The sequence below is a fragment of the Sceloporus occidentalis genome, unplaced genomic scaffold (assembly GCF_023333645.1).
Source record: "Sceloporus occidentalis isolate IW3139 unplaced genomic scaffold, rSceOcc1.0.p SCAF_4, whole genome shotgun sequence".
In the NCBI taxonomy this organism is placed as follows: domain Eukaryota; kingdom Metazoa; phylum Chordata; class Lepidosauria; order Squamata; family Phrynosomatidae; genus Sceloporus; species Sceloporus occidentalis.
The window spans coordinates 101,036,532-101,049,786 of NW_028316984.1; the positions used below are offsets into that span (position 1 = coordinate 101,036,532).

The 13,255-nt window shown below is 37.6% G+C and overlaps 1 protein-coding gene across 13 annotated transcripts in view; it reads left to right on the forward strand.

Annotated features, from left to right (window-relative positions):
• SOX6 (SRY-box transcription factor 6) overlaps positions 1 to 13,255 on the forward strand; it is a 582,676-nt gene that overhangs the window by 235,561 nt on the left and 333,860 nt on the right. For 9 of the 13 annotated variants that reach the window (XM_089521088.1, XM_089521087.1, XM_089521089.1 and 6 more), the window contains one exon: positions 2,486 to 2,723. The exons of 2 other annotated variants lie outside the window; for them this stretch is intronic. In XM_089521088.1, the coding sequence (XP_089377214.1) occupies positions 2,490 to 2,723 (234 nt within the window). In that variant the 5' untranslated portion in view covers positions 2,486 to 2,489. Of the gene's footprint in view, positions 1 to 2,485; positions 2,724 to 6,970; positions 7,430 to 12,259; positions 12,317 to 13,255 lie in introns of those variants that run through there. 2 more of the 13 variants (XM_089521097.1, XM_089521096.1) reach the window with 2 other exon arrangements.

The following is a 13,255-nucleotide window of genomic DNA, read 5'->3' on the forward strand; positions in this document are numbered from 1 at the left end:
ACAGTACTACTGAGTTAATCATTTGCTAATTTGGAAAATGCTCATGTGGTTTCCTCTGTTAACTGATTTGCGCATTTTTAAGGAAATTGTATGAAATCAATTATTATTAAAGAGTAATTAAGGTGGAGATTTCATTCCGAGTCACTGATGCAGTTTTGGCAATAATGATATTCTAAAACTTTTAAAATTCAATATATATCAACAGCAACATATTTCAGCTGTCATTTTTGTTTAACGATGGTATAGTGTGAAATAAAATGTTACTCTTTTCTGTTTTTACTGATACAATTTACTCTTTGGTTGACATAATTATTGTTATTTCCCAGCTATTGTGGGAAAGGCTTAGAAAGGTGAAAATTATTCTCTGTACAACAGAGACACAAGTAGAAATGTTGAATGGTTATATATCTTTATTGTGAATTCTACCCATATGCTTGCATTGCACATTATTTACCCTTTATTTGAACATGCAGTAGAAAATGAAAAATTGTTTTAGACACTTAAATGAAACTGCAGAGCACTATTGAAGCTGCACATAATTCATTCACTGAACCACTTAGTGTTACAGCCCTCTTTGCATTACAATTTTGATACATTTTTCAATGAGTGTACCTAGCTCAAAAGAAAAATAGTGAAACAGAGTACTCCTAAACATGCTGATTCAAAAATAAATCCCATTGTGTTCAGTGCTGCTTACTCTTAGGTAGTCGTTGTTCTAGAGCTTCTCTGGAACTGTTTAGCTACTGAGTTCTGTTTTCCAAGCAAAAAAGGTGTGCACAACATCTGGTCTAATGGTGAAAATAATCAAACAGGCAGTTTTTTCTTGCTTATGAAAACTAAGAGAAAATGCGATAATATATGTTTGGGAAGAAGATGCTGAGGAAAAGCAGATAAGCTAGAATAAAATGCAGCAGTTTGGTTTTGCCGGAGCATACTGGGAAAGGCAAGATTTCATCCTCTCCTCTTGTCTGTACTGAATTAATTGAGTGCAAACTATTTTTTCACTTGGAACTCAGTTTGCATTAATAGAAGTAAGCAGAGTACATACCTTTCTTTCTTACTTACAGTATATACAATCAGATCTACATGTTTGACAGTACTCTATATTCTTCCAAATCCAAAAACAAAATGGAGAAGTAGTTCAGACAATTGATGTTAATGTATACTTATAATTGATGTATACTTATAATTGATACTAATTGAAATAGGAAATAAAAAGCCCAGCTGTAGAGCACCTACTAATCATTCACAGTAAGGAAGCAAAAAGTCTCAGAATCTGGAAAAAAAAATTAGATTTATTCAAAGAGAAGTCTTCATCTAGGAATAAAACAAAGTGTGTTATCTCTTAGGAGACTATTACACCAAATTTGCCCACGAGATAGACGTGGGATTTAAAAGTCAAAGAAGGATTGTATCACACTGCCCTGCAGCCAGGCAGTATGTAACCCATATGCAATCAGTGCTTCTCTAGGCTTCTTGAGCAGTTTTTCAAGAACGGGAAAATCCCTTGTTTGAAAAACTGTGCAAGAAGCCTGGAGAAGTGCTGACTGCATATGGGTTGTATACTGCCTAGCTATAGGGCAGTGTAATAAAATCCATCTTCGACTTTTACATCCCAAGTAAGGCAATAATCTCCTAAAAGTCACCAAATCTGGTGCATTTGGTATCATGTGCAATCAGCTGTACCCACTGCTATAATGATCCCTGTCTTCCTATCACTACCCCACTTTTGGTATACAGATCACAATATTGTATTTGCTGAAAATTGTGCAGACCTTTTCTACATAAATTCATGCAACCCATTTAAGGGACTGAAAAGCACAACCCTTTAAAGATGTTACCAGCTATGTTACTTAAAAGCAAGTGGAGAACACCTGACATGGAATCAGGTCCCTAATATGCAGAGTGGAAAAGTGCAGAAACCAAACTGTGCTGCCTCCATGTTTCCAGCATATAACACTCATCCCAATCCATTGAGCCTATTGGGTTTTCTGCACTTATTTTAGGGCGAAAAAGAAACAAAAAAGGCTAGCTACTAAAGAAATCTCTCAGGTTTTGTGCATAAGTCCCACTGAACACACTGAAGTTATGAATAATCTTTGTGGGCCCTTGGTATCTGCAGGATTTGGTTCCAGGACCCCCTGTGAATACCAAAATCATGGATGCTTAATCCCCATTATATACAGCGGTGTTGCAAAATTGTGTCCCTTATATAAAATAGCAAAATCAAGGTTTGCATTTTGGATTTTTCTGTTTGGGAATAATTTCAAACCATGAATGGTGAAATCCATTGATGCAGAATCCATGGATATGGAGGGTCGATAATACATAGCATTGCTGTGTAGGTCATAAAGCCATCAAATTTATTGCATCCAAATCATTCTCCCTGTTACCTAAATCTTTTTCTTTTCTTTTCTGCATTTATAGTCTGGGATGTTGGAATGAAATGCATATCTACGTTCCATTTTTTTTTCTTATTTTGTAGAAGAATGTCTTCCAAGCAGGCCACCTCTCCATTTGCAGCTGATGGAGAGGAAGGAACGACCCAGGACTTAGCATCACAGGAGCAGGAAGAAGGCAACAATGAAGAGCTTGTGGCTTCCCATCTGCCTCTGCACACCATATTGCACAACAAACCTCACTCCGAGGAGCTACCTACTCTAGTCACTACAATTCAACAAGACGCTGACTGGAACAGTGTTATCTCAACTCAGCATAGAATGGTATGTTCTAGAGCAGTGGCAATTTTTGGAGGACAGTTTAGTGCTATTCTTCTTGGTAACTGTGTTTTTTAATGGTGAGATGCTCAAATAAGTTGATTTAGACTTAAAACTAGATCATAGCTGATTCGTAGTAGAATAAGCCTTTCTCACAGAACCTATATGTTTCCTTCTTCATTTCAGTGTAAATGTTTTTGGCCTAAAACATGAAAAGGCTCAGAGATTCTGGGAATGGTAGTTCAAAACAGCTCTGCTTTTTCCTAGTAGAAGATACTGTTCTTATGGCCATTTCAGCAGTGATAATCTTCATGTGCTACCTCTGTATACATGCACGTAATATGTATAACACAGCTGCTGTGTATTTGAAAACTGTTATATGTCCAGCTGTAGAGCCATCCCTTTGTTATATTAACATGCATAAACTGTAAGCTATATCATTATGGAATTGCCCTGCTGTCACAGTCAAAGTGGTTATGAAAACTGACCCTAATTTAGGAGTATCTGGTAGTGCCACTGAGGCACAATGAGTATGAATTATGTTGATGAACCACAGAGGTGTTCATCACGGTTGTCCCCTACCTCCCATGCGGAGCATCTGCAACATGGACTGTCCTCTAAACAAGGATAATATAATCATAATCTTCTATCTCAAAATTATTTCTTGCTCCATGGTTCAGGACACAGCAGCTCCTGAAAGTGCAAGGGTATTCAAACTGCTGAAGGTAACAAGAGATGCCATTTTTTGTATTCAAGTAAATGGGAAAGATGTAGGAGGCTTTGATAGATGTTGATATAACCTCTCTGCCCCAAATATGAGGCAGTGTGTGATGTCTGCCTGAACTGAGACAGATGTCTGAGCCAACCAAATTCAGGATACTCAATTGATTTTTTTCTGTGTCCATTATGTTTCTCTCTTACTTTCTTCCTAATGCCATCATATCAGCCTGAATACACTGGATCTTGGCTGATTTTGGAAACCAGGCAAGGCTAGGACTGCTTAGTACTTGATCAAGAATTGCTACCTGAGAATCTCCAAATAGTGTCGAGGAAGACATCCTGCCTGATGCCTGCCAAAATAATAATAATAATAATAATAATAATAATAATAATAAAATTTTATTTATATTTCCCGCTTCTCCCTTTGGATCGAAGCAGGATTACAACAAGTAAAAACATCATAAAACACATATAATTCAAAATGCATTAATCACAAGAAGAGATAAAAAGGGAGGGGTTGTTACAGTATTGCTCACAAACATAAGGATCGATTCATCGTAGTAAGATATTATTCAAAATCAAATTAGAGGAGATCAGTTGGATAGGCCCACCGGAAGAGATCTGTCTTCAACGCTTTTTTAAAGGCTTCTGAGGAAGTAATAAGACGGATCTCTTCCGTTAAGTTATTCCAATAAAAGATATCATAGGAGCTTTCTCCAAGGCTGCATATGACACATCAGGGTTTGTTAAATGATTCCTGGATTTTGTTAACTTGAGGGCTTCATAAAAAGTAGCTATAGATGCAATGCTGGATAAAATATATTTCTTCCCTGTAGTTGTGTGTGGGATGGGGATATTCTAAAAATTTATTCCTGATTCTGTTAAATTCCCTCAAGATACAAATGAGAAAAGAATGTGTCCCTGAATCCAGGTGTTAGGGTTTTATAAAATTAAATGTGATCAAACATACTAGTTATCCAATAGATACACTTTTATGTTCATTTAAAAAAAAAAGACCTAGGTTTTTTAAAGGGAAACTCAGAAGGAGATTAGGAAGATTTGCATTTTGATTTCTTCACATTTTTCTCCAAATGTACTTCTCTGCTTTTTTGAAAAAACAAAACACCATGTAACTTCATGTCAACACTTGCTGTACCTCTGAGAAACTAAAAGAACCACACTTACTCTTCTGTTCTCAGATTTTTGAAACAGGTGTATGTACTTTGCTCAAATGACTTAGCTTGAGGTTTCCCTCTTGTAGTTTTTAAAAAAATGCCTTTCAGGAAAAAAAAATAACCATAGACTTTTGGGATAAAGTTCCTCAAAATCATTAGCAGTTAAACCACATGTCCCTAAAGAGAGATCCAATAGGCTGCACATAATTCTTCACATGGTTTCACTTAAGCAGGGAACTAATTATGACAGTCAGTATTTGGTCCTAAGTAGAAAGTGAAGTTCTTGGGCCTTCTCTTTCTCAAAATGTGTTTTATGAACCTATAGAATCTAATTGGTAGAGAAAGTAGCAACTTCCTGAACTAATGGTAAAATATGTCGCAGTAGGTATCACAGTTTTGGTGACTGGAACATTTAAAAAGGCCTCAGACAGAGCCTAGAACAGCTATCTGTTTGGATTACAATTCCCAGAATCTCCTAGTCTGAATGATTATGGGAATTGTAGTATAAATGGTAACTGTTCCAGTACAAGAAAGTGGATGGCCTCATCTTGCAGCTGAATCCAACAATTAGAATGTGTAAGACCAAACCTTCAAAGAAAGTATGACAATTTACCAAAAGAAGGTGGGAGATCCCTGCAGGAATAATTTTTGTATGTGGACTTAAATGGGCTCAGAAATAAAGTGTTCACCCAAACCATACATATTCAGCCAAAGCAGAACAGATAGTCATTTGCATCCTCTCATATTTGATGTATTGTGCTTTGGATGAGCACAAAAAACACACACTTTTATGTTTTTCTGTGTAATCAACTTTCACAGACTATTCTGTGCCTGATTTGGAAAAAGTAGCACTTGTTCTTGCTTTTGTTATAAATATATGGAGTGTGTATAAATATATAGAGTCTCTACTGTTGAAAGGGACATTGGTGTTTTAGAATCAATGTAAGTTGTGCAGCCCATACACTGAATTTCTCAGCCTGAATTGGGAAATTTTCACAGAGGAAAAGAGAAGTTATCTCATAAGAAGTTGTTCTAAAGTGACAGAGGATGTGTGGTAAATGCAGTAATATTTCTGAAATCCTCTTATTCATACATACTGTACAAAGTGATTTCCTAGCTAGGCGGTCACTGTTGCCCTTGCAGGGGTATTGAGTTCTGACTTGAATATGACCAACCTACTGATTTGTACACTGGATATAATGCTTAATTTATGTTGCCTTTGCTATAAAAGTTGAGTGCAGGAATATTGGCTACTACCTGGGCTAAGAGCCTTTTCATTGTCATTGGCAGGTGTGATATGTGGCAGACTGATGTGAGTAAGTGCTTTCTGTAAGTCTTTACATGGGAGCTGTAACATTTAAATAGGAGTTGTGTTATTTGAATTTAGCTGTGCTGCCAAAGTAGAATAGGACTAGCTTTTTAGGGCAATGGGATCTAAAGTGTGAGTCACAAAACAAAAAGGAGTTCACACTGAAGAAAATAGTTTCATATGAGTCCAGTCTGACGAGGGAAGCTTTTACAGAGGGGGAAAAAAATCTTTCAGTAGGGATTAGAACCAGTCATATGGATTAACCCAGGCATACAGAGGGCAAAAGAATGGTTCTATTTGGATTCAAACCAGGCATGTGTTTGAAAACTGAAGGTACAGTCTATACAGCCCTCATAATGAGCTGGTTGTGAATTGCTATGACTCAGCCCCAGTTTCTTCATGTTCAGGTGATGTTCACTCCCACATCAATGGTGCTGTAAATTCACTCTGAGATTTACTTTGGGCTACAACCCAGAACAAATTCACTTCCATATTGACATGGGAACTATTGACCACCTCTGCTCTGTTGAGTGGTCTCATCATATGAAGTGTTATACCTAAGGAACTTTTAGTCATGGACTAATACCCCAAAATATTTTTACCCATCTTTTTCTTTCAGGAGGGCTCACGTGTAGACAATAAACTATGTACACCACACAAAATAACTGTCATGTTTAAAGGCATATCTAAAAATAATGGATCCTTAATAGTTAATTTATTGTTGTTATCTGCTGACAGCCAGAGATTAAGAAATGAAAACATAATCCAGGCAAGATGGAGGCTCTCTTCTTATTTTCCTCAGTAAATTGGCAGTACATAAAATAATCTGTAGCTTTCCAGATAGGGCTACTGGGAAAGCACATAAACTTTTCCTTGTTGACATTGCTGCTAAACATTCAGAATGCTTGTTCAGAGATGTGCTAAAGATGAGAGTAACTCACTCATGTGACTACAGTAGTTATATCCTGAACCCAATTCATAACATTTGAATAAAGGTTTGAATAGAGTGTCCACCATATGCAGCTGTCTGAGATTAAGTAAGTAGAACATCGACATATATTTTTTATTTAAAAAAACCCCAATTTCCAGCATTTTATACACATCCTGATTTGTAACAAGATAGCAACATATATTACATTGAATGTCCTGTTACCCCAACAAACTGAATCACCACCACCACTGCCAAACCCTACACATTGACTAGAAATGTTTTCAAACTTTCACTCCCTTTTGATACCAGGAATTGCTTTTCTCTGAGTCCTTTGTGTGTTATGAATATCTGTAAGCCAAAATATTTTGTTTTAACTCCCACTCTATAGTATTTCCCAGCTGTGTACTTATATAGTGTAATAAAAGCATTTAACAAATGGGGAATAGCAGCTGCATTTGGAAATTCCTTTTGTGCTCGCTCTTCATTTGACAGATTCATCAGTGTGCAACAACTGCGATGTCAGACCTGGAGTGGCTTCCATTTCAAGTATCTCATCACCATGCTCTTGGATTTTACAGTAGGATAAAAAACAAAACCCACCCCAAAACAATTAAAAGCGAGGAGGTAGTTTCCAGCGTACAGTTGGAGATACTGACAGCATGTTTTGTGTTGGGGTTAATACTCTTTTGACTGGAAAAGAAATGTGTTCAAAAGTTTTTTTTAAAAGCAAAAAACTCATTGACTCCCATTTTAAGGAAGTTATCAGATTTAATTTCTGTTTTTAAGACACCTTGTATCCCCTTTCTTCATGCAGGTAAAACAATGTTGAGATTTAATACTGGCAATTTTTGAGAGTTTGGTACTGGAATTTAAGAACTTCATTTACTGAAGGAAAGGCACTTGTCAAAAAAATTGAGGCAGTTTAAGACTTTGCAATGAATTGCTTTGAGGTACATAGTGGATCCTCTGATATATCCATAATCTGCCCATGAAAAAGCATGGCAAGACAGCCATGCTATTATGAAGAGTGAAGAGGCTACCTTTGGCAGCAGGTTTCTGGTGTCCTGAAAGGGTGTCCATGCATTAATTATTTACTTAAAGAGCCCTGGTGGTGCAGTGCTTAAATGCATGTACTACAGCCACTAACTCATAAACCACAAGGTTGTGAGTTCAGTACCAGTCAGGGGCTCAGGTTGATTAAGCCCCGCATCCTTCCAAGGTCGCTAAAAAGAGTACCCATCTTGTTGGGGGGCAATTAGCTTACACATTGTAAACTGCTTAGGGAGTGCTTAAGTGCACTGATAAGTTGTATAGAAATGTACTTGCTATTGCTGGTTCAGAGAAGAGGGAGGTGCTTGTGGGATTTTCTCCCTCATGTGACAAAGGTATTTATGACACCAAGCTTGTAAGCCATCACAGGCATGTTAATTTACCAGGTTGAGGGCAGTTATTGAAGATTTTCATACCTGGCAGAATCACTGGTAAAACATTGCTGGATCGTCCAGGAAGCGCACATGTTTGTAAGCCTGGTGCGCTTCCTAAACATCAGCGAATCATCGTCTGTCCTCTAGCATTACTGAATTATTCAGGGAAAGCGGATTTCCTCTGAATGCAAAGTTTCCATTTAGAAGAAATTCCCTCTCCCTGAATGATTCAGTAATGCTAGAGGGAGCCGACAATTCACTGACGTTCAAAAAACGCGCCAGGCTTACACACATTCATGCTTCCTGAACAATCCAGCAATGTTTTACCAACAATTCTGCCAAAATCTTCATTATGGTACAGCTCATCCAAATTGCTATGGTGCCGTTTCTGTCACAGCCTTTAACTTCTTCATGCTGGTCTCCATAGCCCCACTTCCCTGTCCTATGCCCTTCCCAGCATGTCTTTGGTCTATAGTAATTCTTATTTTGCATGATCATGGCAATCAAAAATTTAAAAAAGAATTTAAAAAATTTTAAAAAAGAAAAGAAATAATAAAAAAGGAAGAAGAACATCCTGCTTCTCAAGAGTTGTGTTTCCCACTCCACCTTTATTTTCCTGCACATACATCAGACTATTAGCCTATATGCACACTTCAGTACCTCTAACACACTGTCAGTATCTCCAACTGTATGCTATAGCCGTCATTTTTCTTATGTTTGCTGGTTTATTCATTGGGCTTGAAGCAGCTGTAATACTGTTACTTGACCAAGCAGATGTACTAGTGTAAGTGGTGTGCTCACACTCAGGGCCGGCTCTAGGTATTTGGCCACCCTAGGCGAAAAATATTTTGGCATCCCCTGTCACCCCTCAGGGTAAGGCGGGTGGGTGGTGAGAGGAGGGGGCTGTTGACCTTGAAATTACATTCAAGGTGCATCCAGAAGGCAGATGATGTACCATGTGACCGTATCACGGACACAGGGGGTACACATTTATGTTTTGGCCATTGTACAATGAAACCATCATACTTTGGCTTGCTTTTACGTTGCTTGCTATAATGAGTTTTCAATTTAATATTGTTTAATTTTGCAAAAAAATATACAAAAAAGCCGCTGCACCACCCTTAAATTTTGCTGCCCTAGGTGGCTGCCTAGTTCGCCTATATGGATGAGCCGGCCCTGCTCACACTTTTATCTAGTGCAGGGTGGTGGTGGTGGTTTTTGAAGGTAGCCATTCACATTTTGTGAGTTGCCAGGGAGAAATGAGCCCACTAGAATTCTGCATCAATATTCATTGGTAGTCTCCCGTCCAAGTACTAACAGGACTGACCCTGATAGCTTCCAAGATCAAATGGGCTCTGGTACCTTTGGGGTATTTTGTGCTCTGGTCAAGTAACATATAGAAGATGACAATTTGTCTTTTGGCACTGCAGTATCTTTCAAAGAACTTTAAGCCAGGATTTTTGCTGCCCTTCACCATGATTAGGCCTCTATCAGAATGCACAGTAATATTGGAATGTGTTTCTTCCTCTCAAGAAGCAATCCACCAACTATTTGCTCCTCTACTATTTGCACAGACATAACCTGGTGTGTAAATCCATTTGTCCCTAGATAAGTGATATTCTCTGCTGTGAGGGAGCAGTTTCAATTGTTGCTTTATGCCTTCAAGTTGTTTCTGTCTTCAAGTTGTTATGGTGGCCATAATGTGAGCCTATCACAAGATTTTTGCAATATTTGTTGTGAGAGGGCTTGCCATTCCCTTCCTCTGAGGCTGAGAGAGTGTGATTTGCCCAAGGTCCCTGACTGGTTTTCATGACTGAGCATGGATTTGAGCCTTGGTCTTCCAGAGTTCTAGTTCCCCATTGAAATCAATACAGTGCACCACACTGTCTCTCCCTGTTTCAGGAGATAATAATAAATAGAATAACACAATTACTCTGTTTATTCCATGCTCTGCACTGAGTAAATCCCTTTGTGTCCAGTAGAATTTAGGATGTATATTCTGAAATAACTGTGTTAAATGTGACTTATTCCTAGATGAGTGTATATAGGATTGTGTCATACACATTTGCTAGATAGTAACTCCCATTGAATTCAATAGTACTTGCCTACATGTACATGCACAAGATTACATTGTATGCCCTATGTAAACTCATTGGGGAAGAAGCGATTTGTTACTCTTTGGAAGTAAAAATCATAGATGCAGATTTACAGAGATTAATCTGTAATGTGCTAAACTATAAACTGCATTTTGCAGATTTCTTCTTGATCCTATGCAAATCTAAATAGGCTTCCCAAATGCCTTGTTACCAAAATGCAAGAAGTCTACCTTAATGCTGGTAGTGCCTGTTAACAAATTTAGAGTATTACTCTCATCACCCTCATTACTGGGTAGCTTCGTGTGTTCAGGGGAAATATTTCCAGAAAAATGATGGATTTAATTATGACATTTTTCCCCTTTAGAAATGATTTATCATGGACAATGGAAGCCCCATTTTTAACTAGACATGACTGAGCTGATTGACATTGTGTCTTTTGCAAATGTTTGAGGCTCTTTGGATAACAGCATTTGGAAATGTTGTTTCCTTTCCATTGCTGCACATTTACAATGCATGTTTTGAAAGTGGCAGCATTTACATGTTCTAAATTGTTTGGTTTCTTTCCCTTTTGGATGAGAAGGAATCAGGTATGCATGCTGATTAACACACTCCAGTCATTAACATGTGATTATGTGGGCTGCATATTGAGCACCTGCCATAAGATAAAATCCAGTACTTTGCTACATCTGTGCAAGACTTTTTGCATTTTCTTTTGTACCTTGACAGCTTGAAGAGGAAAAATGGGCTTTATATCTTTGTTCAGCCAAATAGAGCTGTGTATATAAAATGCTGTTGTGGAAACAGGAAAAGAAATGGTGGATGTTCATTTTAGTTTCTGAGGTTATGAAAAATCCAACAGCGAGGACTTTCACTGCCTTGAAACATGAATCATTTAACATACTATATCACTGACATTCACATACAGGTTACAACATTCCTGCATGTTTATAAGGACTATCTCTTCTGGGATTTGGCCAGGAATCTCCTAATTCATAAGAGTTTTATGAGATACCTTTATGTCTCGTAAATGTCCTCTTTTTATGTGATGCTTATAAATGGTTTAGCCGTGTTTACTGTACAGAAAAACAAGGGCAACATTGCTTTCTCCTAACATTCCACTGCAGGTGCTGCACGCAACGTGTTGCTCATTGTGTCAATATACAAAATGAAAGCATTTTTTTGTGTAGTCAATAGTGGCAGAAATTATCAAATGTTATTATAGTAATGAGTCATTAATGGCATTTACAGTGCAGCAAACATGGGTGATTAGGGTCTGAATGCTCTTTCAGCTATGGAAACTCACTGGATGACCTTGGCCAAGTCCCATTCTTTTAACCTCATAGGAAGGCAATGGCAAATTTATTCGGAACAAATCTTGTCCAGAAAACCTGGTGATAGGTTTGTCTTAGGTTTTCTGTATTTTGGAAATGACTTAAAGGAACACAACAAAACAACTCTTTGAGATCTGTAATGCAAACAGTTCAGTTTTTAACTTTTCCAGTACTATTCTCTTTAATAACATAGTATTTCTGCATTTGCACTGCAGAAATAATGCAGTTTGATACTACTTTAACTGCTGTGCCTCAATACTATGAGATTCTGGCATTTGTAGTTTTGTGAGATATTTAGCCTTCTCTAGCAGAGAGCATTGGTGCCACAGCAAACGACAAATCCTAGCATTCCATAGAATTGAGCTATGGCAGTTAAAATGGTGTTAAATTGCATTATATTTGAATTGCAGATGTAACCAATATTTACCTAGTCATTTAACATTTCCCTTTCCTTGGAAACATGAGCCTGCAATCTGATTTTTTTAGGTTAGATGGGTGATGGGATGGGGGGCAAAAGAGGCTAGTAGAGTCTAACATACATCTCATTTTGTTCCAGTTACCACTAAAGAATGCCACTGTAGAAGGCCAGTGGACTGTCTGTTGCATGTCCTAGGTATTTATTCTTTGCTCTTAAAATATATTTACCCTAGACTCCTTCAGTTTCAATTTTTAGAGAAAAGAATGAAGAGGCATATTGAGACTCTTCCGTATCTGTTTCAAAAATCTTTCATTGTGCCCTTAAAAAGAAAAAAAGGGAAAGAAATATTAATATGATGGCTAGAAATTGATGTTTTTCCCCCCTTTTTGTAAACATTTGCTTTTATTATATATTATCTCAACTTGGGCTCCTAGTATCTAAGTGGCTGTCAGGTCTTGGAATAAACATTGCTCTGGGTATCCAACTCTCCTGGAGTCTTAATATGTGGATGTGTCCTATTAAATGCACCAAGTGATATATACGTATCTCTTTATAACTGAAAAGCTTCAATTGTATAGAAATGAGGAGTTCAAGCAACTCATTCATGTTACTAATATTTATTTTCTGCTTTGCTGGCCACTGATAGAAATGTGGGCTGGGTTTTTGTTTTTGTTTTAAAAAAACTGCTATAGAACTAGTAGTTGTTTTGTGTTCACAAATGTTTTGGGCTATTGAATAGGACAGAGTTAACAAGATGTCAGTATGATCAAACTGATATTGGAAATTATTTTAAATAGCATAGTACACTCATCTCTTACTGTTTCTTCCTGATTAACATCCCCTATTTTGTATTGTTAATGGAGTGCCAGATCATAGGGCCACACTGTGCTGAGGGTCTTTTTGGGGGTTGGGACATTTGGCTTACAGAGGTTTAGTTGTTATAATAGTGGCTGTCTCATTGGACACCATTTTGTCAGTACTATAATTCTAGAGATTCTTCTCACTCCCCTCCCATGGAATTGGGGATTTTGACTGGAGAAGGAATATGCTTCTTATCTGATCTTGCTCTTAAAACAGTAAGAACAACCAGCTGGCCCTGGTAATCTCTTTTATATGACAAGCAGAAATGTGGAT